Raw genomic sequence first — 27,267 nt, forward strand, 5'->3', positions numbered from 1 at the left:
TAACATATGCAGCCCAAAGATCATAAATAAAGGCTTAAGGTAAAACCAGTTTTTTTCCCCGTTTCAAACCATCCAAAGACAGAACAGTTTTTTGCTGAATGTTGAAAAGGTTCTCTAGCCTTTCCCAATCCATGTTCTCAGATCTTTATAGTTTTATCTCAAATTCTCAGTTCCTCATTTTTCACTTGCCATCTTCTCCACCCACCCTGTCCTAACCCTTGTTCCTGGGATCTAGAGGATGCTATGCGACTGCACAATGGCCCGGCCAGAAACTCCTACATGGAGCAAAGTTTCCATGGCCTGAACCCAGTACTGCGGCTTCCGGTGAGCCTGGGTGCTGTGGAGGAGGCTGAGGCCAATGCCGGCCTGACAGGGGAGCCACTCCATCGCTGGCTGGACCGACTGCTGGAAGGCCACTGGTCCGCCTCAGATGTCTGCTCAATGGGCCCAAGTGCTTGTCCTGTTATGCAGCGATGCCACCTCACTGTCTGGAGCTCCGCCAGCCCCGACCCAAAATCTGAACTGATGTTGCCCAAAGAGAATGGACGAATCAGGTAGCAGACGGCCGGACTGACGCAGGAGAAGAGAACAAATCAAGGAAGGTGCAGGGCTGATGTCTTTTTAGTGTTGGATATTTATTTATTTATTTAAAGTTTGTGAACAACAGTGAGGTGGGGGTGAAAGAAAAGGACGGAACTTCAGAGGCAGTGACGGGAGGAAGGGGAACAGACTCAGACACTGAGGAGGAACATGTTCCTTCAGTTTTCATTCAGTCTGCTGCCCTCACCGATATTTGGGACTACAAAGCTGTGTGTGTTAGAACGACTATACCTCTTGTTGCGCGAGTGTGTTGAACATGTTGAGAAGCTGAATACTTATATGGTTGCATATTTTTATACGGAGCCCCCAAATTGTCATAGTGATGATTTTTTTTTTCTGATCTTCTTTTGCATTTCCAAAAATGGAGTACTGCAAGAACATACTGAAAATATGAAACCAGGTCTTACAGTCCTGTAGGTTCAGCCCTATCTGTGGATTCTGTCATCTGCTACTAGATGCAGCTCTTATGATGAAAAGACTGATCAAAAATACCATCTCAAAAATGTGCTGTATACACAAGTTAGCTTCATTCTCTTGGAATAACCAGGTGTGATCAGGTCACACGTTGCATGCATCATACACATCTCAGTCGCATGTTTGATCACAAATGAAATCGACAGCCTCCTCCAGATTATAGTAACCTACTGCTTTCTTTTAGAAAGTCCTTCAGTCTACTTTGTTTTCTTTAGTTAGCTTTCACTAATTACATAACCATACTTAGTACTGAGCAGTAATATTGTTTCCATATACTTAATGTCAAGTTATGAGCAGACCCATAGCTACCGTGGTGTCGCACTAGGCAAAAAGTATTGCGAGAGAATGCAAAAGAAGATCAGGGGGAAAAAAATGTTCACCACTATGAGCCTTAGAGGGCTTCATACGTTTTGGGCCTATTATCTTTATACAGTTTTTATGATCAAGACTTAGTTTCATAGTACTCATTACTTTTTCTTTTTTTTTTAAATTTAGGACTGTTATTCCTGTAGTTAAATTTTATTCAAGGTTCTCATTGTTTGATGCAGTCTTCCAGTCAGAGAACTCCATGAAAATTACTTTATAATATCCGAGAGGGTAACGTTGGTCCTGGAAGGCACAATGACAGGTTTCCCTAACATTCATGTTCAATTCGGAGATAATGGACCTAAAAATAAGTTATTCACAACCACAGATGCTCTCATAGCCTAGTAAGTATCGGAGGGCTCTGATAGCCTGCTCCCTCAAATTTTATGTTTTGCACACAGTCTATGTCTTTGTCTGGTTTTTCATAGCCCTAAATTAAACTAGAAACTTTAAAATTAAAAGTATAAGATTTTACTCTATACAGGTACCTCAGAATTTTACTCAGATATAGTATTTGAGTAAACCACCAGTGCAGACTACCTTTGAAAATTTCTCCTTTCACGCCATCTGGCTGTGTGTCTATTTATTTCTGTGCCATGTCTGAATCCTTCAGACCACCTGAGACATCTGCTGTGCTGGAACTCAGAAGAAATTCACCTCCTCTCCCTTTTTTTTCCTCTTTGCTGTAGAAACGGATGTGATAGTGTCAAAGTGTACAGCTGCTATATGAGTATTTTAAGTTTTTTCTAAGCCAGTGATTAATATTTTATATGCAGAATTTTTGTGCAATAGGTGAGATAGGTTTTGACTTGTCTGCTCTCATTTCACACTACAGATACAAGGATATTACAACCACGGTGCTTAAAGTACAGCTATTTTTTATCATCACTTTGTTATTTAAACTATAAAATATCAAAAATACAGCATCTAATACCCCTCAACACCTAGCGGAGCACAAGCCCTGAAAATGCATATGTGTAAAATTATAGTTTATTAAACTAACTGCAAAGTTTATATTCTGTGACTCTACAATCAGTGATTGTTTGGAAAATTTGTATTTAATGTTCACTGTTACACAACTATTTAATATTCCTATATTAATTTCATGTGTAAATAACCAGAACAGTGGTTAAAAGCAATGATTTTGAACAACTTTTCTTGGTTTGTGTATTTAAATATTGATTATATGTATTGATTTATTGATTTGTTAGTCTCATATAGCATTTCATGCTGACTTTTTCCATTTCTGAATTTTGAATCAATTTTCTTCCATACAAAGTAACATTACTTCCTGTAAGTTAATTTTTGGATTTAGTGGCAGGAGAGGAGGCTGTATAACATAACATAGATGCACCTTAAGATTTCCATGCTGCTTAGTGAAGGACATTGGTCAGAGACAGTTGGCCAAACAAATGTCTATATCAAGACTGGGTTGCACCAGTAAGAAAAGTTATACTGACCAGTAATGCATAATACACGATCCTCAGTAATTCAACTAAAGTGGTGGCCAATATAAACAAAAAAACCTCTGACATTTTTAAAAAGGCTTTGCCAATATTTTTATAGGTAGGACAATGATTCAGTATATGTTTGGCTTTGAGAATTCACAGTGGACTTTAGGGAGGAACCACCGAACATAGACATTGTTAATTCACAAAAACAGCTTCAAAAGTTGATGTTATTTCTGGTTTTACATCTTGCAGAATTTCACAATATGTAACAAAAAATGCTTCTGGAAAGAATTGCCAGCCCTGCCTTTAATTTCAGCCGAGCTGCATGAGATGCAAAAGACAATGCCGAATTTTATTTTAACAGGCTAACAGTGACACGATTAAAGCAACATTTTCTTCTGTCACGAGTTTATGATCAGACCAACTCAAGTCTAAAATGAAACTACAGTCAACAGCTAGTTAGCATTAAATGTGGAGACTTGGTAAAACAGCTAGCCTGGCTATGTCCAAAAAGTGCAACTATAGTACTAGCACCACTAACAGTGGCAGCAAGACTCGAGGAAGTCACTACACCGAGCCACAAAAAAAAAGCCCTAGTTCAACACATAACCCAGAAATCTGTCGTTTTTACACAAGTAGAACATGTTCATTAGTAAACTTAAAAGGTTATAGAAGGTGGCTTCTGCTACCACTGCACAGAACCAGTTTCCAGTTTCCATGCTAAGCTAGCCTTTTAGACATGTATCAATCTTACTGAACTCTCAGAAAGAAAGTACTTCTCAAAATATCCAAAGTTAAAGTAACTTTACAAACAATGTTAATCATAGATATATCTAGAAATTGCAACTTTAATACTAAGTGGTGCAGGGTAATCCAGAATTAAATTCTCATCCTTACTACTGAAATCTATTCTTAGTTCTATTGTTCATTATTATAAAAACTAATAGTTTTGGGATGATCGATTTGAGTGTATAGTTGCTATATTCAATATTATTATTAATGAAACCAGTGGAGTTTATCACTGATGGTGAAGGTCAGAATAAATCATTAATGTGACTGTCAGCACTTAGCATAAGGACACAAAGAGTACATCATATTTATTCTAGAAATGACTGGCTGTTATACATAATTCATTATTATTTGAAATAATGGCTACATGGTGCAGATTTTTAAGAAGTTAATGAGCACAGTTGGTTGGTATTACTGGGTTTAACCCTGACAGAGCCGTTCTCTGCTGAGCTGTACGAACAGTAGAGCAGCAGTGTATAGGGCCAAAGCGTGCCGACAGCATAACATCAGTAACTCACTGCCACTGTATTAAGGACTGGACAAAATACAAAAGGTGTGAAACTATTTAATGTTAATAAGTGTGTTTAGTTACAGGTCTAATCCAACAGTGAAGTTTCCATCATCACATTTCACACCTATTGACAGATTTCTAGACGTTCTGACATGTCAGTCATAAAGTTTAAAAACATTAACATCTTCCACACTTTGACCCAATCTGACAAGTCTTTGTTTGATATCACAGTAGTTTAGCACAGTCTCAAAAAGATCCTAAACATTATAACTTTATGAAAGATACAAGAAAAAAAAAAAGAGACAGCTAAGTCATCTTTTATTTTTTTGTTCCCACTTGAGGTAAATGCCTTTAATTTGAGCCATTCAATGTCCAGTGTGTATTTTCTATTTGATGAGTGAATCTATGTGAATCAGTATTGTGTAAAATTCCTACTTGATGTACAGTACAGAAAGGTCCAGAATTTCATTTGGGTAAATGTTCTAATATTGAAGGAAACCCCCAACTGAGAGGTTTGTTCCTTAGATAATTTTTGACGGGTTTTTTTTTTCTAGCATCAACCTCTTTTGGCTTTTGTTTTCTCAGTGCCATCTCTGTTTTGTTAACTGTATGTTTTTGCTTGCTTTTCCTGATTTTTCCCTTTCTAGGGGTAGTGTTGTGCCTTAGCCATACTCCTGTTTTAGGAAGCCCTCTCTGAAAACATCAAAAGTGTGTCAAATGTCCAAATAAAGAAACATTTGTTGGGAGGCCTTATAAATGACCATAGTGGTACTGAAATACAGTTTTGGAAATAAAGCAACCTCCTTTTACTTTGCTGTCATGCAACTTATTTGACATTCATGTTTTAAAAGTACAGGTATTGTTGAGGCAAGGTCATACCATCAAAAAAAAAAAGGGGGTCTAATAACATGGCTACAATGTTTGTTAAAGAATAAATGTGGTGTTCGGGTTGCTAGGACTCGTTCTTCAGACACTAACATCTTTTTAATATACTTTTTATATGTAGGGGAATTTCAATTGTGCTAATTTTCTTACAGCAGCATCTAGTAGCTATTAGCAGAACTGCAGATTAAGTTCAAGCCCCATGGTTGAAGGGCAAGTCTGGTGATGTCTAGATTTGTCCAATTGTAATGAAATTCTAGGAAAATATCAAAAAGCAACGATGACTATCCTGACAGCCATCGTGTGTGTATCAAAACCTGATATAATAAATTTCTCTGTGCCACAGAGCTGCATTGTTGTTTAAAGACTATTTAATACATTGGTGAGCCACACTGATACACTGAGTAACATGTTTCTATTATCACAAACACAATATTTTGAATAAATTACACAAACAGCCCCAGAGACGACCTCAACACCTTCTACACCCGCTTTGAGATCTCCAGCTACAGCACAGAGAGGAAACACACACACACACACACACACACACACACACACCTGCTCAGTTCTGGCTGACTGGTGTTGTGCCAGAGATATTTATCCCCCTGGGTGGAGCGACAGTTTTACCTTTGCCTTGCAGCTCACAGTTCAAATGGTTCAGTTTCCCAGTGATATCCATTATAAACGCGAGGTCAATTATCCACTCCGTGTCCTGAAGCAGCGAGGCATCTTCCCCCTTGGACTGCATGAACTCAACAACAGGGCCATCTGAGACACTGTCGCGGCTGCCCTTCATTATTCCCTTTCTCACCTGGAAAATGGAGACTCTTACATTAGGATACTCTTCATTGACTACAGCTCCGCCTTCAACTCAGTTGTCCCCCACAAACTGTCCACAGTGGGTCTGCACCCCACCCTCTGTGACTGGCTCCTGGACCTTTTCCACGGCCTGCAGTTCTTCCCAGACGATCACACGAGGGATCCCACTTCTTGACACCAAGCTGTTAAGGAAAAAATCGTGATTCCTTTAATTCTGTATAATATATGAACAACCATCGGTGAGTGAGAAATAAATAGAATTGAGATGAAGATGTCTTCTGTGTAATTTATTTCTGCAGAAAGGAGTTGTCTACAACAGCACTCAGAGACATGTTACAGAGACTCAAAGAATAAAGAAGATTCAGTTCAATATACAGTGCCTTGCGAAAGTATTCGGCCCCCTTGAACTTTGCGACCTTTTGCCACATTTCAGGCTTCAAACATAAAGATATAAAACTGTAATTTTTTGTGAAGAATCAACAACAAGTGGGACACAATCATGAAGTGGAACGAAATTTATTGGATATGTCAAACTTTTTTAACAAATAAAAAACTGAAAAATTGGGCATGCAAAATTATTCAGCCCCCTTAAGTTAATACTTTGTAGCGCCACCTTTTGCTGCGATTACAGCTGTAAGTCACTTGGGGTATGTCTCTATCAGTTTTGCACATCGAGAGACGGAAATTTTTGCCCATTCCTCCTTGCAAAACAGCTCGAGCTCAGTGAGGTTGGATAGAGAGCGTTTGTGAACAGCAGTTTTCAGTTCTTTCCACAGATTCTCAATTGGATTCAGGTCTGGACTTTGACTTGGCCATTCTAACACCTGGATATGTTTATTTGTGAACCATTCCATTGTAGATTTTGCTTTATGTTTTGAATCATTGTCTTGTTGGAAGACAAATCTCCGTCCCAGTCTCAGGTCTTTTGCAGACTCCATCAGGTTTCCTTCCAGAATGGTCCTGTATTTGGCTCCATCCATCTTCCCATCAATTTGAACCATCTTCCCTGTCCCACTGTGCAAGTGATAATATTGAAATGGAAGGAGTATCAGACCACTGCAAATCTACCAAGACCTGGCCGTCCCTCTAAACTTTCAGCTCATACAAGGAGAAGACTGATCAGAGATGCAGCCAAGAGGCCCATGATCACTCTGGATGAACTGCAGAGATCTACAGCTGAGGTGGGAGACTCTGTCCATAGGACAACAATCAGTCGTATACTGCACAAATCTGGCCTTTATGGAAGAGTGGCAAGAAGAAAGCCATTTCTTAAAGATATCCATAAAAAGTGTTGTTTAAAGTTTGCCACAAGCCACCTGGGAGACACACCAAACATGTGGAAGAAGGTGCTCTGGTCAGATGAAACCAAAATCGAACTTTTTGGCAACAATGCAAAACGTTATGTTTGGCGTAAAAGCAACACAGCTCATCACCCTGAACACACCATCCCCACTGTCAAACATGGTGGTGGCAGCATCATGGTTTGGGGCTGCTTTTCTTCAGCAGGGACAGGGAAGATGGTTCAAATTGATGGGAAGATGGATGGAGCCAAATACAGGACCATTCTGGAAGGAAACCTGATGGAGTCTGCAAAAGACCTGAGACTGGGACGGAGATTTGTCTTCCAACAAGACAATGATCCAAAACATAAAGCAAAATCTACAATGGAATGGTTCACAAATAAACATATCCAGGTGTTAGAATGGCCAAGTCAAAGTCCAGACCTGAATCCAATCGAGAATCTGTGGAAAGAACTGAAAACTGCTGTTCACAAATGCTCTCCATCCAACCTCACTGAGCTCGAGCTGTTTTGCAAGGAGGCATGGGCAAAAATTTCAGTCTCTCGATGTGCAAAACTGATAGAGACATACCCCAAGCGATTTACAGCTGTAATCGCAGCAAAAGGTGGCGCTACAACGTATTAACTTAAGGGGGTTGAATAATTTTGCACGCCCAATTTTTCAGTTTTTTATTTGTTAAAAAAGTTTGACATATCCAATAAATTTCGTTCCACTTCATGATTGTGTCCCACTTGTTGTTGATTCTTCACAAAAAATTACAGTTTTATATCTTTATGTTTGAAGCCTGAAATGTGGCAAAAGGTCGCAAAGTTCAAGGGGGCCGAATACTTTCGCAAGGCACTGTAAAGCAGAGGATAACGTCACACAAAAGGAGGGTACACTGAGAACAATCACGCATCTGTGTTCAAAGAGTTTCCTAGCATCTAAGACACAGAGGTTCACAGGAGATACTTTCAAGGACTGCGGATGCTACAGTTGCTTGTGCAGTAAACAAAGATACCTCAGGCATTCAGTGTGTCAGCAGAAAACAGAGTTCACATGTCCAGTGCATGAAAGGTTACCACAGTTTGTTACCACAGTTGTTAGCAGACTATAGTTTAATATGTAAATGAACAATATGAATGGATATACTGAAAATTGCCATTACACACCCCACCCTCTGTGACTGGCTCCTGGACTTTGACTGGCAGACTCCAGACTGTCAGGATTGGCAACAGGACTTCAGCCAGCATCATCACGAACATTGGCACCCCACAGGGATGCGTCCTCAGTCCCATCCTCTACACCCTGTTCACCCACAGCTGTGTCGCCTCCCACAAGGATAACATCCTAAAGTTCACGGACGACACCGTGGCAATAGGTCGCATCACTGGTGGGGACAAAGCAGCCTAGAGGCAGAGATGACTGGTCTGGTGACATGTAATTCCACCTTTACATACTCAGTTTGCACATGCATAATTGCACACTCACTGCTGACTATTTGCACACACAGCTCCCATGTAGCACACATTCTCTCTACATTATATTGTGTTCTTCTTGTATTTTTATTATGCTTCTTTCATTTGCTGCTTTACAGTGCCTTAGATTTGTGTTACCTGCTTGTCTACTTTATATTTCACTTGTATTGTGTGGTATTCATGCAGACAGCAAAGTAAGAATTTCATTGTACAGGGAAACACGTTTCCTCAGTGTGCATATGACAATAAACACTTTGACTTTGAAATGTGGATTCATTTACAGCAGAAGTCCCCAACAAATGCATTATTTCCCTGTTTGACAAAATTACAGGGGCCAGTCATTTTTAAAAAATTACTGACGTTCAGTGCAATTATACGCTCACCAGCCAATTTATTAGGTACACCTGTACAATTGTATGTAACACTTCCGCCTTGATGTCTGTGTTTATGAAGCTCAAAAGGTTTCAGTTTTTAGTGAAATTGTCATACATGTATAAATTCAATTATGTTTATTACTGAGATGTACTAATTAAAGGTTGTACTGGACTACATATTCAGGTGTTCCTAATATTCAGACCTTCTCATGTATGTAGCTGGGGAGGACAAAAATATAGAGATACCCCTGAGTATAATGTAGTCCAGTACAATAACACCTTTAACTAAGACCTCAATAATAAACATATAATTTATACATGTATGACAATTTCACCAAAAACGGGAACATTTTGACTTGAGTGCAATTAATTTATCACTTCTGTAATAAATGCCATCTGTTAAGAGATACATTTGCAAACAGCTATACATCTTTTGATGGTGGTAAACTAGTAGCTTTCAATCTTTGTGCTAAGTTCAGCTTAGACTTCTAACTGCACTGAGATAAAAATTGATTTCCAAGTTATATGAAGACAGAACCAGATGATTTACAAAAGATGGTTGGACATCTTCCTATACTTTGTGACAAACTGGATGTAAAATGTATTAAAATCTAATCCTCACAAGAAGATGAAACAATATTAAATAATGGAATGCAGCACTAATTTGTATCATTAGTAATCAGAATAATTAATCGGTTACCTCATCAGAATCACTTATGGTTAAAACTTATGAATATCTATTAGAAATAGATATTCAGGGTACTATTGTGAATTGTATTCAGGGTTATTGTCAGAATTTTAGCACCACACACCATAATAAGTCTCTAAAATGTTATTTGCATTTGTGAGATTTTATTTAAACTGCTTATATTTTATTTAAATCTTTAAGTTTCATTTAGATTAAATAAAGTCTAATTGTCAGTTAAAACCCAAAAGTAGCCCAAATTTAAAAATAGATGCACTAAACAAACACTAAAAATCACCAGGTATGGGTTTTTATGTTTTAAAATTGCAGCTCGTAATATCCCTGGGTGGCTAATACCCCCCCACAAATAAATTAGGCCTACCGGTCCAACATTGTAACTTCAGTTCTGACTATACCGTTAATGTTACTGGGTTGTGTTGTCTGTTCACATGAGGATGTCTAAACCCTACAAATTGTACTAAGTTCCTGTTTACAGCAAAGAACTCCAATGTTCTCCAAAGCTTTTATCTGTGTTTATATCTGTTTAGAGAAGCCGGCAGTGTCTCTGACAGCTGCTGCCATTTTAAACATCCTCAGTGTTTCAATACAGTTTAGTCTACATTTTAACATTTTGTTTTATTATTGTCTTTATTTTCTTGTTTCAATTATTAGTCCGTTTTGACTGTGAACTTTTATAGCTAATAAATAAGGCTAGAACAAATTGCATGATGTCTGCCTTGCAAAACACATTTATGATTATCCAAAAATTGCATTTGGTGTTGAAAATGAACATTATGACAGAATTTAAGTTCATCACCGATCATTTCTGTTCATTTTTTCTTGAACTGTTTAGCTGAAGGCAAAAAAACCCTCTATAAACACATTACTGAACAAGTTGAGGGAAAGGTGTTATTGATTTATCTTACCCGTTGTCTTCCAGCCTCCATCTTCTACTACATTACTACAGAGGTTTACATTATAAGTGCACCAACAAAATATTCAAATTTCCAACAGATCAGTAGGTGTCCTTGTTATGACAATGTCAAAAAGCACAACTGATGTTATCATTACTAGTATTTTATTACAAAATATCAATAGGCTACGTTAGTCTCAAAATGTGACCTCTGTTCACCTCTATTGTGAAAAGCAGACATTATTTCACCTTATAATTTCTGAATAGCATACCATATGGCTCCTATGACTAAAAAAAGTATACAAAATATACCCTACAGAGTGTTAGAATTATACATCTTCAATTGTTGTATTTAGGTGTTTGACAGGAATTGCTCTCTAACCATCATCAGTTGTCAGACAAACCACTGCTTCCTCCTTGTGTTTATTCTGTTGCTTACATCAGACGTTGCACTAAACCAAACAGGGAAAGTACAGTTTGCATTTACAAATTTCAGTTTATAATTAGGTAGTTTATAGTTACCCTAAACCTACACGTGTTATACCTCAGGTTTTATCTCCTGTCCTAACTCTACAGTTATAAAATATAGCCCAATAGGTTGACACCACCACAACAACACTCAAAAGTACTGAGACTTGGATTTAGTTAATTTCAGACACTTCCTAAAGGACTGACTTTTTGATGCCAATAAACTGAAAAAAGTTCATGTTGGCTAATAGTAGAAACAATAAGATATCGTTGCTTCTATAGAAAAAAAAAAAACTTACCTGATGATGAAATCCAATCGAAGCGCTGTCACCCAATGTTGTTCACCTACAGTTTGTCCTCATTGGGAATTCCTTTTAATTACTGCTGTTTGACAATCCAACCAAATACATTCCCTTTTTCTTAAACATACAACTTTCTCACGACATTTTGACGTTTCTTAGCAAGGGAAACCAGGTGTAACGACTTATCGTCAATGATGTCTATGGTTACGTTTAGCTGTTCCGGTGACCTAGCAGGAACACCATTGTTTAGGCTTGTAGCCTTTATCAGTGACACCTGTCTGAAAACTGCAGTCCGATGACTGCTTCAGTTCTATGAGATATCGTCCTGTTAAGTTTTCATAATAAAGATTTAAAGACATTTAAAACAACATGAAGAAAAGGGCTATCGCTGACTGAATAGACCCCCATTCCTCAGCCCTGAACCCTCAGTTTTTAGTGACGTCACCTGTTAACACCGGGATTGGGGGTATATCCACCTTTTCCTGTGGGCGTGGCCACTGACCCAAAGACCCCACACCTATGGCTCTAAATTTAAACCCTGCCTTTTGTACTGGAACAGTACGTACATCTTAATTTGTAGTTACTGGGTTTAACACAACTTTGTTTAGCAATATGCTCTACGTGAGGACAACATAAACTTAAAAAAAAAGAAATATCAAAAGTCTTAAAACTATGTATTGAGAGAGGGTCCCTTCACAAAACAGGGCCAGATAATCACAGTAGATAATGCAGGAGTCAGCTGATGTTATACCTCAGTATGGTACAAAATATATTGTCACAACTATAAATAATAACAATCAAAGCCAATGGAGACCCCTTCTGAGACCCCTGGGCAGTTGCCCAGTTAGTAATCCATCCTTATCTGTGGGTATAACAGTCATTGTCCATTTAGTCTTGTTTTCACACCCAGAGGCAATTTTCTCTGTTACTGCGCAGCATGCAACATACCATGCTGATTTGCACTATTAATGTAAAGCATTTTACTGAACACTTTGCACACTACACAGAACTCAAAGACAAAAACTTTACCTTATAACTATGGCATCCCCTTTAGTTGACATTTGGTGTTATAGTTTTTTGTGTATTTTATGTGATGTGACTGTTGTATAACTAACATTTCCCTTTAGAAATGTGGACTTAATCAGGTTATCCCTCTATTTATGACATTCCAATGAAGTGATGGTAAGACCATCAATGTAACTACCACCTATTCGTTTCAAGATTTTGATTCCTCTGTAGCATCAATTTGATTAAAACAAAGCTCTGGAAAGAAGCAATGAGGAGATGTTTGATTTTAACACATTTATATAAAAAAAATACTGACAGATTCTATTAAGAACTATTTACATAGAGTTTTCAAACAGCAGGGTTTTGCCAGTTGAGGAGAAAAGAGGAAATTGGCAGATGATATGCACAGGTTGACTGATGGGCAGATGTGACGTCACAGCTGTTGTCTGCCTCTCATTTCTTGGACAACTTGGCTTGTTTGTTTTTAGGTGGCGCCCACTTCAAACATATAGTGTCCACTGTGAAAGAGACGAGACACGCTATAAGTGAGACGTTAAACAGCACTGGAAGTTAAGCTTTCAAACACTGAGTGATGACAAGCCTGAAAATTAGAAACTGAAAAAGGAGACTCGGTTCACTGTATCATGTCTGTGCCGCCCGATGATACTTACAGTGACCTATGCAAAAACCTTGGTGTTTACGTTATGTAGGGGTCTTAACGATTGATCCACTGATTGGGATCGAATCATCGATCAAAAGCCCCACAATCTGATGACACTGATGCAAAATGTAAACATCTATGTTATGCGTATTTTTATTCTGAAAGCCAGCTACATATGTATGCATTTCCAGTGAAGTGCTTTTCTCTTCGAGTTGGACAACATGTGTCAGGCAGTGCAGCTAGCGTTCTGAGACTGGGAAGTCACACTAAAAGTAAGAAGTGAGCAGCACATAAGCTACTGAAGCGTTTCATATGTTCACTCCACACAGTCTCCAACCTCTGTGCAGTATCACTGACGTCAGAACAGCTGTCTGTCAGCAGGACAGTTACCGGGCAAACAGTCTGTGGGGTTTACGCTTCATTAAACACACCAGAGAGAAGAAACAGACAAAGTGTAAAAAGAGTAATGCATGTCTCTGAGTCGGTGTGAAGTGACACATTTGACAGATTGGAGTTCTATCTGTTGTGTGAGAGGGGTGAGTGACAAAACACTTTCTATGAAAATTGGCCTTGACCTGTAGCAGCCAAGAAAAATACACGGATAAAGTAAACTCTCCCATGAGAAACAAGTCACAGATATAGAAGTGTTTTGGATTTAAAAGAACATATACAACGATAAGTGTGAATGTGAAGGTTTAAACAAAACTCCTACTGCAATGTAGGAAATATGATTTTTTCCAGATATTTTGTATGCGTGAGGATGTAAACGCTTCCTGTCTCAAAAGCCAGTTTATGTAGAATTGAAAGATCATCATGGCTCCATATTTGTATTTAATTAGCACTTGAAAGCGAACGGAACAGATCAATAAGATTTTAAAATTATACTCTGCTTGCATTTCAGTTAATAAAAATGTAATTGTATGCAATAGGCACATAATATTGTTTGATTGCAAGCCCCTAAATCAAATACAATTGAAATTGCATCGTGGCATATTTTTAAGTATCAGCAAACATCAGAATGCTGGCTAAGATAATCGATATAGGATCGCATCGTGATGAGAATGGTGATTTACACCCCTAATATTATGTGCGTATCTGTTCAAAGCTTAAACTTTGTCGACTGACAGAGAATTAATCAGCAAAGTTGAATAATTGTCAGTTTTTTTAAACAAAGATGTCTACATTTTCTAATTTCATCTTCTCAGATGAGAATTTTGGCTGGTTTTATTAGTCTCCTGTGAATGTACCTTTGGCTTTGGACTGTCGGTCAGACAAAACGAGTCATATGAAGATAGCACCTCAAGCTTCATGAACTTATGGACATTTTCATTATTTTTACCATGGCAACAAATCTTCATAGAAAACCTGGACCCAATAAATGGCATTTTTGCTTGATAAATTACATTGACAATTATTTATCTAATTTGATGTCATTGAATTTTCTCTTTACCACTGTTTAGCAATCAGCTGTTTCAGAACTAGACTCACTCAGATACAGACACATTTACATTATGGTTAGGTTAAAGTAGAGGCGTGGTTTGGGATTAGGCGTGAAAGTAGTTGATGGAAGTTTTTGCTAATCATATAATGTCTGGTCTTACCTGTGATTGGTGGTTTCTTGTACTGGGCACTTTTCAGGTGCTCATCCACCAGTTTGGGCGTCACACAGATCACATGTTGACCTTTCCAGTATTTCACCATATTAAGCGACTGCAGCGTGCTGATGATGTCACTCTGCGTGATGCTGGTCATCTGGCTGTGGATAAATAAAGGCAGAAGGCGTCCAGCATGAACAGAAAAATCTGAGCTCCCAGTGAACGCAGGGTGAACGCAGGGTGACTGTGTCTAAAAAGACAAGAGGGCTGGTCATCAGGTGATGATGCTTTAGCAGACAGTGGTGTGTGATGTTTGTGTACCTGAGGTCTTTGATGGAGAGGGTTCCTCTGAAGTCCCTCAGGATCTCTAACAGGACCCAGGACCAGTAGCTCCTGTAGCTTAGCTTCCCCAGATCAGACAAAGGCTTTTCTGGAGAACCAACTGTGCTCTCCAGTTTAGACAGTTCATAACCTACATGTATGAGAGCCGCAACAGTTTATTACAAAGGTGCAATAATGAATCATTTGTGTGTCCCACTAGTATATACTGCCGTCATATTCCAATAGCATTTGGCTTAAAATACATGAATCCAAAAATTACATTAAGGGAGCTGATGTTCTTTCTGCACTGTTTTTACACAAGAGGCTGGCTCTATAAAGCTGATAACGGCAACATCTGAACAGTATTCCAACATGCAAACTGACTTTTGTCTAATTTTGATTTGGTTAATTATCAAGTGGCAATAGAGAATAAAATATACTGTTGAAAAAAACAAATCTGTAGGCTTTGGTATTTTTCTGTTCAAGACATTTTACAGGCTAACATTTTAGTAATGGAATTAATTAAAACAAATTCTATAATAAACCATTAATGAAAAACTGTAGCACACATACACATTTTAGCTACTGCTCTCTGACTTACTGAAAGCTATGAGGAACTTTCCATAGCCTCTGCGTTGGTACGGTGGGAGTGTGAGGATACATGCCACGTTATTTCCATCTGGCGACTCTTTCTCCTGAAAAACAAAGCCAAAAGCATCGGTACAGATGCACAGCTGTTATGTGTACTGTTCAATTCAAACATGTTTACATATATGATTTTAAAAGACAAAAATCAATATAATGGCATGAGTGAATTGTTTAACGTGATGGGGCTGCCATGCATGAAAGCTTAAAAAAGGGATGTTGCATCCATGATTCTGATAAAAGGCAAATAGGTCTGAATCCACTTTATTCTAAAACAGAGGTCACATTACCAAATATTTTACGTCAATGACGGAATTTCTTTTAATAATGACTGAAAAATCTAAAAGGCATTTTGTCAGATTAGAACACTGAAGGGCGACCTACACCAACTTAAAGTTAGGTGTATGTAATGTCTCATTTAGCCAAAATGTCTGCATTTTTGCTTCTGTATAAGTGACTAAATGATTTTAGAATCACCATGAAAGGTAACAAGAATAGGCTAAATTCAGCATCACTATTCAGTACGACCTAGAAATCTAGTCCAGTTGATTTTTTCTAGGTTTTTTCAGTTTACTATGACCTGGATGACTGAGAATCTGTAGACATATTCAGTACCACCTGTAGAGACAGGAAGGAGTAGGGAGACAGAGGCATGGAGATAGGAAAGGTGTGGGGGGAAAAAAAAGTATGTTCATGCATCTGTCTATGTTGATCTGTCCATACTGATGTTAATCTCACTCAGGTTTGTCAAAGTAAAATGCCTGAAATGGGAACTCGAGTCCTGGTTATTTCACCATTCAGTTAGAAAGAGACATAAAATTCAACCTATTGGGTGAGGTGCAAAAACAGGAACCGATATGGTGGATGAAGGACAACTGAGACCTATTCAATGCATCTTGCTATCTGGAAGTTGACAGTGCGTTGAAGAGCTGTGGACTGGAGGCCACAGAGCAGGTCTGTAACCACTACAGGTCACAGAGGCATGCAGAAGGAGCACATGCAGTGGATTCCTCCTGGTGAAGTGAGTGATTCAGGATTGGAAAATCTCACATTCAGAGCAACTTCTAATCAATTCCTGAGAGAAATGTTCCCCGACTTCAAAACTTTGGCTGAAGTGGGGCCAGAAAGTCCAGTCTCCAGTGCAGCAGCAGAGCGCTTCAGCTTTCAGATCAAAATTATAAGGGCCATGAGGAAAAGCCTGTCCAAAGATACAAAACCTAGTGACAGGTGCCTCTGCAGCAGGCCAGGCTACAGCAGGTCAGCTGAGTTTTATACAGCTAGGCTAATGTCTTCTTCATATTTTGTAATTCTCTTCTAATTTTGTAAAACTGCATTGTTCATACATTCTTATTTACGTAGAATGGCTGCAGTGTTTATAATGGCCTCCACAGTCACTACAAAAAAAAAGTCATCTGCTTCGTGTGGTGCTGACATGAAAAGTGGCTGGACACAAGCTTGTTCTGTATATTAATTATTCAAAAGAATGAAAATTAAATGCTATTAAATATGTATCAATGGCAAAAAAATTGTGCACATTCAGTCCAAACAGGGCACTGCTGCTGGACAATAACAATTAGGATTAAATGAGATAAAGTGTGCCTGCATTAAATATGGGTAATAATAAATTATGATGGAATTTTTATGACCCTGTCTATAAAAATGACGGACAATGAGAAAGTCTAGAGTGCCCTCTGCTCTAGAAACAACACCAAACCCCTCTCATCATAGCCTTCAATGATGAGACTTACTTTGGAAAAGTACCCAACAATGTGTGCTCCATGTTTGTTGACTTCAGTGAGGATGTAGAAGATAAATGGCTCCACATCGAAATATAGCGTCTTGTGGTCGAGAAAAAGTTTTGCTAGTAAACAAAGATTCTGGCAGTAGATCTGCAAAAAGAAAACAACAATAAATCACAACATGAATGAACTGATTTACTTTTCTTCAGTTCAAATGGCAGTCCAGATTTACTTCCATTAGAAATACAACACAGGACATAGGATACAGGTACCACAAATAATCCAAATAATTTAGCATTAAACAGCTGACATTTTCAGGTTGAACATAGACTTTCCAGATAGAGTCACCTTGTGGTCCCGCCCATCCACTTCATACACTGATATATTGCTCTTTCTGTATATTTCCTTTCCTGGAGGCTGCTTCCACTGACAATGGGACTGAGGAGAGACAGTTCAAAGGTCATCCTTCATACATTCAGGTTCCAGGAGATATATGAGCATAGCCTAATTGCATTACTTGTCTTTATACTAAATTTGGTAAAATTTTTGGTTTCACATGGGGAAAAAATGCACTGATGTTAAATGAAATGACAGAACAAGCACAGTTTTCTTCCAAACTAATTTTAAGTATAGTTCCAGACATTCCACAGGACTTTTAATAATGCTATCCATTCAAGAGACACCAAAAGATTGGACAAGCAGCTACTGTGCCTAGTTCACATCTGTGTTTGCAAAAAGAAACCATAAAAGTTGTCAAATTTAAAAGAATGACTTTATGAGAGAGACAGTACATCCTAAACTGAATTAAAAGACTGACCAGGTGATATCTGAAGGTCTTCTCATACTTCATGTATTTAAGGCAGTACTCGCAGATCCACAGCTTGGGCTGCTTGCCATAGTCTTCTGGAAACGGTGAGAAGTACCAGGCATCAATCTCAAAGTTTCCAATCTGGATCTTATCCACATATTTCACTTTAGTGATCTGTTGGACAAACGGGCAAGGTGGCACAGTGAGAAAAATCAACATTTAACCAAACAGTGCAGAGGAGTCAGATGGAAGTAAATGAACATAACGGGCCAAGGGAACAAGGAAATGGTTCACTTTTTTAATTTATGTATGTAATCTTTAAGTGAAACCAACACCTTACCGCTTCATGCTCCTTCTCCAGTGCAGCAGTTGTTGGGTCCATCTCTGCATACGTCTGCAAAGGGGAAACTCCATTAGATAGGTAACAGCCATTTAATATACGAGGCCATCACCACACAGGCATCACTAGACCCCTTTTACTGGGGCACGTGCCCTAGTATTGATCTGCAGTGCCCCAATAAAAGCACATGTTAGAGTTTTACCAAGCTCCTATATTTGGAAGTCGATTAATTTAGATTCTATATAATGGGAAAATATTTGATTTGTTGTTCTAATCCAGAATGTCGAAGCAACAGTGGTTAGGTTTCGTATACCACAGTGTGCACATATGTCATGCATGTTGTAGCTGGAGCACTGCAGCTCACACACAGCAATCCATGTACTGCGCACAGAATAAAAGAAAGGAATGGACTGAGATATGTGATGGGGAAATTTAAGTTTCTGAATAATACCAATCATCTTATTTTAATTTAGTTATTTAAGGGAACTTTACATAGCACAATGTATAACACATTTAATTGATGCAGTAAACAGTCAAGGAAAAAAAGGTGTTTTGACTAATGGGGGGGTCCATAAAATGGAACAAAATCTGAACCTTCTGCACATGGTTGATTTCATCGTGCTTGCGTTTCTGGTTGCGGGTGATCTTCCTTTCAGGCTGGTCCCCCAAATCACTGACACCTCCAATCTCTGTGCTCTTTCTCACTGCATCCTTTACTGTCTTGGTAAGTGCCAGACGGGCCTTACCCACCCACTCATCCAGACGCCTGTTGACTGCATGCCAAGGAACAGGGGATGTGGATTAATGTAGAGCAGTAAATAAGGGGTATATCTGAGGGTACAGGAAACTTTAGAAAAAGTACAAATATAGCACAATGAGGGTAGAGCATGGATGATGGTAAAATAAACATAAGACTTCACCATCAACTTTGAGCATGTAAATTTCATTGTGTGCATTATATTCACAAGAGTGTATGAAGAGCTAGTACTTACATCCTACATAGTGAACATAAAACTCCTCTCTGCCCTCCTGCTCATTCAGTCGGGACTGAATCACCTCTGCTGCATCTAAAAATAAGACAAAAATCATCAGTCAATGAGAGTCCTGTCCTACAGAGAGGTTTTCACCAACATTTATTCTCAGCAATCACTCAGATCTCCAAGACATTAATAGAGCCTGCTATCTAGTCTGTTTTAGCATTTTGAATGCTAAAACGAAGATTTATACGGATGATCCTAAAAGCAACTTAAGTTTTATTTACCCCGGCGAAATGTTGCAACATGTCATATTTTAAAACTAAAGCGCTTGTTCTCGCGCTTAACGTTGTTATAACTAGCAGTTAACGTTACCTCGATGCAGAGCGGTTTCAGAAGGGGAGTGGAGAGAATATTACAACAGTAAAGTAAACAATCATGGCGGACCACAGCGCCACAAAGTTACATTGACTTGCCTGCTATTTTCCAAAGTAAGAAGCTGAAATCAATAGCAATAATTATACTTGTGACATTTTAAGTTAGCGGCATGTCCTACAACGTTTTAGATTGTCTCTCTCAAAACTGGGTCAATTTAATAATTACGTACCTTGCTAACTAGCCGAGCTATCTACAACAACAGAACATTGAATTAGTTTGCAAGGCTGTACAAGTCATCAAAAATAGTAAGTGATGAAAAATCCCGCTGTTCCCTACAAAAAAAAAAAAACAATGGATCTTATTCGACTGTTTGTAACTGTTTGACGCTACATGAATCACGTGGCCAGCTGCCATTTTTGACCCCCTCAATGTCGCAACTCTTCTACCTTAACGGCTCTGCTCCAGCCCCCATGGCATAAAATAGCTATTATTGTTGTTACGTCCTACTGCCACGTTTTCAAGCAAATCGAAGAGACTGCACTTAACGATAACGTTATGTTAATATAAGTTTTTCACCAAAACAAAAAAGGGTAACTGATATCTGGATGAAATACACACAACCAGGACAGTCTTCACTCACGCCATGTCTTGTCAGCTCTTTGGCATAAATATGTCTCTCCGATTTCGACTGACACCTCTTGCTCTCTGCCGAGCACACCTCCTCCACCCGGCGTGTGCTGACTACTAGAGCTCCCGGCTTCTCTCCCACGACCAATGGCCTCCGCCTCATCCTCTTCCCCGCAACTGCCGTTAGAAGAACACGCAGCCGGGATATTATTGTCCAGTTCTCCCCGCTCACTTTCGATATGACTCGAATCCATATCTACATCCATTATAGGTTCTAAGTCTTTGTTGTTATTATACCTCTTGAGATACTCAGTCCCGCCAGTCATAACCTCAATCACTTTAAAAACAACTACACGCCTCTACGAGCCTGCGCAGATAACTCAGATGGACTGGCCTTCAATATTAAAATAAATGCCAAGATGGCGCCAGTGACGTGTAGGTAGTTCCTCCTTTCACGTTTTAAACTACAATTCCCACGAGTCTTAGCGACACGTATTTGAATATTTATCATCTTTTGTGTTGAGGAGGCGCTGAACTCTGACTGTCCAGTAGTGGGGGATGATATAAATTCAGGGGCCGAACTAACAGTTTATGAATAAAGATGAACAATTGAGCTGTGATCTAGCTTTCTGTGCATTGGTTTGAAACGTATTGTGGTATTTAATACTTACGAACACTTGTAATAACATTCAACGTGAAGAAGTTGCATTGTTGGTTATAATGTTACCCTTTACCTGAGGACAAGTAGCACAAACACTGTAAAATACTGTAGTCCTTAAGATAAAAGTACTGCTGCAAGGTGTATTAACACTTAAATTAGGCCCATGAAGAAGGTATAGTATAATGATCTCTATCAAAGTTACATTAAACAACCTGAGTATTAGTGAAGAATTAACATGTAAGCAACAGTGTGATGTAGCTGGTGAAGCTGCCTGAAGACAATTATGCTGTTTTTTTTCCTGCTGGGTGGTCTGATTTACTGTACATCAGTGTATTGTATTTTTATAAGCTCAGTATGTTTTATAATCTACAAAGTAACCAACTACTACAATGAGATAAATGTACTTGAGTATGGTTATGCTATTGTTTCCTCTACATTTTCAGCTGCTTCATATTACAGCTACACTGAAATCATAGCTGCATATTTTCAAATGTCAAAACAATCAAAGATATTCAAGTTGCAACAGTCACTCTTGGTACAAAGGAACTGAAATTAACCTTATTATAAAATTTAATTAACGGACACTGTAAGACAATGCCATCCAGAGGAAATTTAATTTGTTTCTCTTTCAAGTCACACTGCATCACAACAAAAAACAACAACCACTGGTATCTGATATTGGTGTGCATGAAAGTGCATACCAGAAACCAAGATAATGGCGATGTAAAGGACAGGATTTTACAGAGACTGTCATGTCTGGTGCAGGGCATTAATCTATGCAAACTCATAATGGAGGTACACATACATTTGTTCATTGGCCCTCCTGATGCCCTTTGTCATAGCACCTCCTCCCTTCCCCCCTCTCTCTCCACTACCCTCTGTTGGAAGCCCCTGCTGTGACCCCGGTGGGAACCACCTCCTCTGCTGTACAGGTTATTGGCCCCTCCCCTGCTTCTCAAAGCTCGCCCGTCCCAATGGTATCGTGGAGACCCGGTGCCCTCACTGTGTGGCACAGGTCGGTGAGGGCCTCTTCTCCTTCCGCGATGACTGTGGCTCCCTGTAGAGTCTGCAGCACCTTTTGGGCAATCACTTTCCAAACCTGACTTGCACACTGACTGATCGCCTGGAGAAACTTGCATCTCCTTTTGCTCAGCATAGACTTCTCTGCCTGTCTTCAACTTACTCGATCCTGCATTTACTTGCACCCTTTGGCCATGATTACCCTGAGCTGTGGCTTTTATTGGTTCTTCAGTGCAGTCTGAGGACACACAGATTTTGCGCAGCTGCTCTGTAATGGAGGTGGCACTTCCATGTAGTCTGGATCTGCCTCCTCTCCTCGGCCCCCTCACCTGGTTTTGACGCCTGTGGCCTTGACCACCTCTACAGTGTGACATTCCAGAAGCGAACTGGTCCACTTTGACACCAGATCCATCACAGGGCACATTAGAGGCAGAGGGTGCTGTGGGGCCAGAAGAGACCTCTACATCCAGGTTTCCGTTTTCAGCGACAGATGGAACCTGTTGGAATTGACATGCACCACTGTAAATGTTTATATAGGAACAACATTAATAAACACCTGCATTCAGTTTTTGTTCTAAGCGTTTTATCATTGTAACACTCAAACTAAAATGTCCTGGTAATATTTTATGTAACACGACAGAAATAAAATCCATTTTTATCATATGATTTTGTTTGGTAAGTGATCAATACATCAGCTCCTACAAGACAAGTCTAATTATTCAGTTTTATTTTGATCAAACCTAATGAGGGTCTGTACATTTGTATGAAATTATCTTGTGACTGAGACCCCCGTTTTGTGTGTCTTTATTTACATACTGATATAATGTATGGTTTGCAGACTGTATAATTTCTGATTCATCATTACCTCATTGATATGGATGAGAAAACGATTTGATTCCACCTCAGGGTCAATGATTCCACCTTTAGACCTCTGTCTTTCCAGAAGCTTCTGGAGTTTACCCCACTTCTGTTGGAAATCTGAGCCAAGTGCTGCTTCATCCAGCTGAGCGGAAAACACAAAGCCTGTTAATGTTTTGAGTTTTCAGACTGTGAAACTGCAAGTTCATTGTTGACCCTGGAAACAGCAACTGGAACTAATGGGCCGTGTGGTGAGATTGTTTTGTGAAGTAAAACAGTACATGTGAAGCTGGTTTCACCTCGGGCAGCTGGGGTGCGGGGGATGACAGCAGCTCATCAGCATCGTATGTCAGCGGCTCCCGACACACCGGACACACCACGGTCAGCTCCTGGTAGATGAGCCAAGGTAGATATTCAAGATTTCTCTGATTAAAACCTATCAATTGTCAATGCAGCTGCTGACATCTAACCTTATAGTCTGTTCTCTCTCTGGTCTTGTCCTCCTCCAACTCCTTCTCCCTCTGGAGGAGCTCCCCTTCAGAGTGGCTAACATAGCGACCGAGGCAGTGGGAGTGGAAGTAGTGGTAGCAGCTCGTCTTGGTGAACATTTCTCCCTCCTGAAGACATACAGTGCACACAGAAGCATGAAGGGGTCGCTTACATTTTAGCAGATGCAGGTTTCAGGGACATGTCTGGAAATATCTGCAAATCAGAGACAGTTTAGAGCATCATTACATAAGTTTTCAGCCCATGTGGGGGCAGCAGAACAAGCTGTAAATGCAACACTGACATATCACCTAATAAATTAATTCTGTTTTTCCTGTTGTGTTATGCAGACAACTATGCTCAGCCTGCATGGGCTGACAAGACACCATAAATTCATAAGATAGATCCAGTGTGCTACGTACACATTTTCAAACAGCAATATAAAAACTAGACAGCACTCAGAGCACAAACCTCCTTCAAGGCAGCTCACTGTCCCCATAATGCCATTACACCTATAAGCAATATTCCCATGATAATTTGACACCACAATATGATTCCTTGACCATGAAAATCTTCCTCTAACATTTAGAATAACAATGACTTCATTATTAGTTAGCAAGTTATTCAAGAAAAACAGACAGTGAGGGAGGGGAATAAAAAACCTGATGAGAAAAATATAAGACTGTCCAGCATGGTTCTCTTCTTTGTGAAGACTAAGATAAGCCAGTGTGATTAAAGGACACATGAACACTATACCTTAAAGCCATAGAGGCAAATGACACAATTCCCATGAGGAATGTTGCTTTCAGTCAGGATTTCTTTTGCCTTCTGCAGGAGAAGACAGGACAATTAGAAAAGCAGCTGTACACCAGAGAACTTCTACAACAGCATTACTTCAACAGTACCATAATGCACTAACTCAACAGATAACATACTGCATATTCCCTTCAATTACATGAAAGTAAGCACTATATGTAGTGACCTCAATGAGCTGATACAACACCGGTGAACCCAGACAGGACTGAGCCTCCAACTGAAGACACTTTTGGACACTAAGAGAAAGGAGTCGCACATAGTTATAGGATTTTATACTCTATATTTAAAGCTCCTTCACAGCAAACAGTGATACTGGTAAACAAGACGTAATGAGAGGACAGAGACTAATCAGTTCACTACCTGCTGAGCTTGTCATCAGAAAGCCCCCGGGGGTTATGAATGGAGATAGCTGGACAGGACGAGGGATACTGAGGGTACAAACCAGTATTATCATCAGCATAAAAGACCAAAGCCAACAGTCAATGTACCCCGCTGACAAGTAGTGTGTGTGCATCCAGAGCCTGATGTACGTATCTCATTCCTATGTGCCATGGAGCTCCAGTGGTGTCCAGAATCCATTAAAATAGATCAGTGTCATCACATCAAATGTGGAATAGTCCCCAATAAATGCACCATTTCATCCTGTTTGTGTGATGTCTGTTAAAAACTGCTGTGTCTGGGTGTTTAGGAAATGAAGAAGCCTTTTACAAAAATGAAACTTTATATATGTGAGCTGTTTTTAAAGATTTACATCTTTAATAGGAACTAGTGATGGGAAATATGGCAATGCACACTACCAAGACATAAATATAAGCATGGGAACATCCTCATCTGATATTATGTTTTTACATCAGTTATATTTTAATAAATATTCTCCAATCACACTGAAATTCACATAAAATGGCACAGAAATATCAAATAATGAGGTTAAAAAAACACAATCCATATTGTGGCCACTGGGCCTAGACTATACCAGGTCTTTTCATGGTATTTTCTTCTTTGATGTGATACAGATACAGTACATTACAATTTTCAATCATGGAGTAAAATGCATTTATTCTATCAATTAACCACATCTTGACATGTGCATCTTCCATTGTGTAGCATTTAATTCTTGACATTTTGTTTCTGTCACATTATTTTAACATACAAAAACTCAGCCTGCACAAATTCCGAGGCAGGAAGAAACAATGGAGACTTTACCTGCTGATCGACGGTCAAAGTCAGGGTGAGTCGGACAAATTGGGACACAGAGTCCTCCCCTGTGGATGGGTGCAGGACCAGGCTCACCTCCCAGCCCCTGGAGGACATAAAATAACTCAGGATAGTTAGAGGAATTTTAAATGAAAAACCTCTAAGTTATAATATTGATTAGCTTCTTAAAAGATCATGAATCAGAATTTATATTTGCCATAAATTAATCTTTAAAACCTTTTGTGTAATGTTGTTTGTGGCACATGAGCTAGGAAACATGAAACACAGATTTTTCAATAGAGTTTGGCAATGAGTATCTGCGCAGAGCAAATGGTTTTAGTTGTATTGCCTTAGTCTTGCTAACATCTGGTGACACCTCCTCATTGTTTATCAGTCTCCATCAGTGCCAGGGTTTTGTCTCTTGTTTGTAAATAGCTTTGTTAAAACTGCTGATGTTTTAAGTTATTTACTGACATCAGAAAGTTTACACTGTCTTCTAAGACACTGAGCTGATACACAACCTCCTGTGATGCAAAGAATTACTGACAGACGATGTAGACTGGTGGCTTTGAAACAAACATGAGGCTTTGATTAAGTTTTTAATGTGAGCTACAATCATAACATTTGGGCTCATCATGACCTACAGAGAGTACAGAGGACAGTTTTAGTTTGAGATAAGGTGCCTAGTTTGAGGCCGTATAAAGGTCTTGTGGTGGTGCTACGGTGTGTGCTACACCTGTAATGAACAGATAGACTCACAACGTTTAGCTGTGCTTCACTGTACCACACAACCACATCGTCAACCGGATGCGATTCACTTCGCAGAGCTTGATGCTTGGGGTTTGGCATCCGGTTTGGGTTATGTCGGGAATCATTTGGGATGAAACCCCGGCTCATTACTTTGTTAACGAGCTTTTCCTATGTGGTTGAGTTCTCACATGAGCCCTGCACTGTCAGCCACTAAATAATCATAAATCAAAGCCAAAAGTAATGAGGCAAAGTGTTCCAGCTAAACACTGTTGTTGTCTCACCCGTCCTCGCTCTTGGTGACCAGCAGTTCATCCAGGTAGATCGACTGCAGCACCTCGATTTCAGATAGCACACTGCGGAGAAAATGAAGTAGTTAATTCGCACCGCCTCTGTTTTTTGACTAGTTGAGGTCCACACAGATCCAACTAGCCTTAGCTTGTTAGCCGACTAGCTATCTACAGCAGACCTGCGACATTTCATCAGATTTTACTAAGAGCGCAGTGACAGCCACTGCATGACTGTACACCAAATACACGGTATGTCATGATGTTTACGAAGGTTTGAGAGAGGAATTCAGACATTTTGTCAACAAACTCACTCGCACTCCGCTGCCATGATGTTGTCCCTGCTGAGGTGCTACTGGTGTAAATCGACTGCTCCACGCAGACCTTTCAAAGAAGTGTCCCGGCTTCAAGTGTCGTTAGCTCGATTCAACACATTAAAAACACACATAACCACACTACAAATACTGTGTCATTACGTCTGATACCAGAGTAGCATCTCAATACTCGTAGTCAGAGCGTATCTAATTTACAGAAATTTAAAGTTTTATTTTGAATGTCTTCACCGGAAATTTAAAGATGCTCTTGTCCGAGAGATGGTCGTGGAGATAACTATCATTAGTGATTAATAATGGTGACGGGCTCTGGTGGTTAACTACACCTCTGTTTTAGAAATAAATATTTTTGAGAAAAGAAATTGTTAGAGTATATAC

The 27,267-nt window shown here is 39.3% G+C and overlaps 3 protein-coding genes across 3 annotated transcripts in view; 1 reads left to right on the forward strand and 2 right to left on the reverse strand.

Annotated features, from left to right (window-relative positions):
• LOC109952717 (xylosyltransferase 1-like) overlaps window positions 1-5,066 on the forward strand; it is a 36,546-nt gene extending 31,480 nt beyond the window's left edge. Inside the window, 1 exon segment of the mRNA XM_020587926.1 lies at window positions 236-5,066. Within this exon segment, the coding sequence (XP_020443582.1) occupies window positions 236-558 (323 nt within the window). The 3' untranslated portion in view covers window positions 559-5,066.
• Window positions 5,067-12,686: 7,620 nt separating this feature from the next.
• On the reverse strand, window positions 12,687-20,924 carry kat8 (K(lysine) acetyltransferase 8). The gene is made up of 11 exons (XM_020587936.1): window positions 20,502-20,924; window positions 19,502-19,576; window positions 19,104-19,282; window positions 18,510-18,563; window positions 18,179-18,343; window positions 17,710-17,799; window positions 17,371-17,511; window positions 15,579-15,672; window positions 14,978-15,128; window positions 14,663-14,817; window positions 12,687-12,918 (listed from the first exon to the last, which is right to left on the reverse strand). The coding sequence occupies exons 1-11, from the start codon at window positions 20,812-20,814 to the stop codon at window positions 12,854-12,856; spliced, it is 1,482 nt and encodes a 493-aa protein (XP_020443592.1). The 5' UTR covers window positions 20,815-20,924; the 3' UTR covers window positions 12,687-12,853.
• Window positions 20,925-21,741: 817 nt separating this feature from the next.
• rnf25 (ring finger protein 25) lies at window positions 21,742-27,170 on the reverse strand. Its single transcript, XM_020587912.1, has 10 exons — window positions 26,872-27,170; window positions 26,555-26,626; window positions 25,533-25,629; window positions 24,690-24,757; window positions 24,496-24,565; window positions 24,270-24,341; window positions 23,498-23,644; window positions 23,327-23,416; window positions 23,035-23,172; window positions 21,742-22,666 (listed from the first exon to the last, which is right to left on the reverse strand). The coding sequence occupies exons 1-10, from the start codon at window positions 26,886-26,888 to the stop codon at window positions 21,986-21,988; spliced, it is 1,452 nt and encodes a 483-aa protein (XP_020443568.1). The 5' UTR covers window positions 26,889-27,170; the 3' UTR covers window positions 21,742-21,985.
• Window positions 27,171-27,267: the final 97 nt, after the last annotated feature.

This window comes from Monopterus albus, unplaced genomic scaffold, assembly GCF_001952655.1.
Source record: "Monopterus albus unplaced genomic scaffold, M_albus_1.0 scaffold488.1, whole genome shotgun sequence".
Taxonomy (NCBI): Eukaryota; Metazoa; Chordata; class Actinopteri; order Synbranchiformes; family Synbranchidae; genus Monopterus; species Monopterus albus.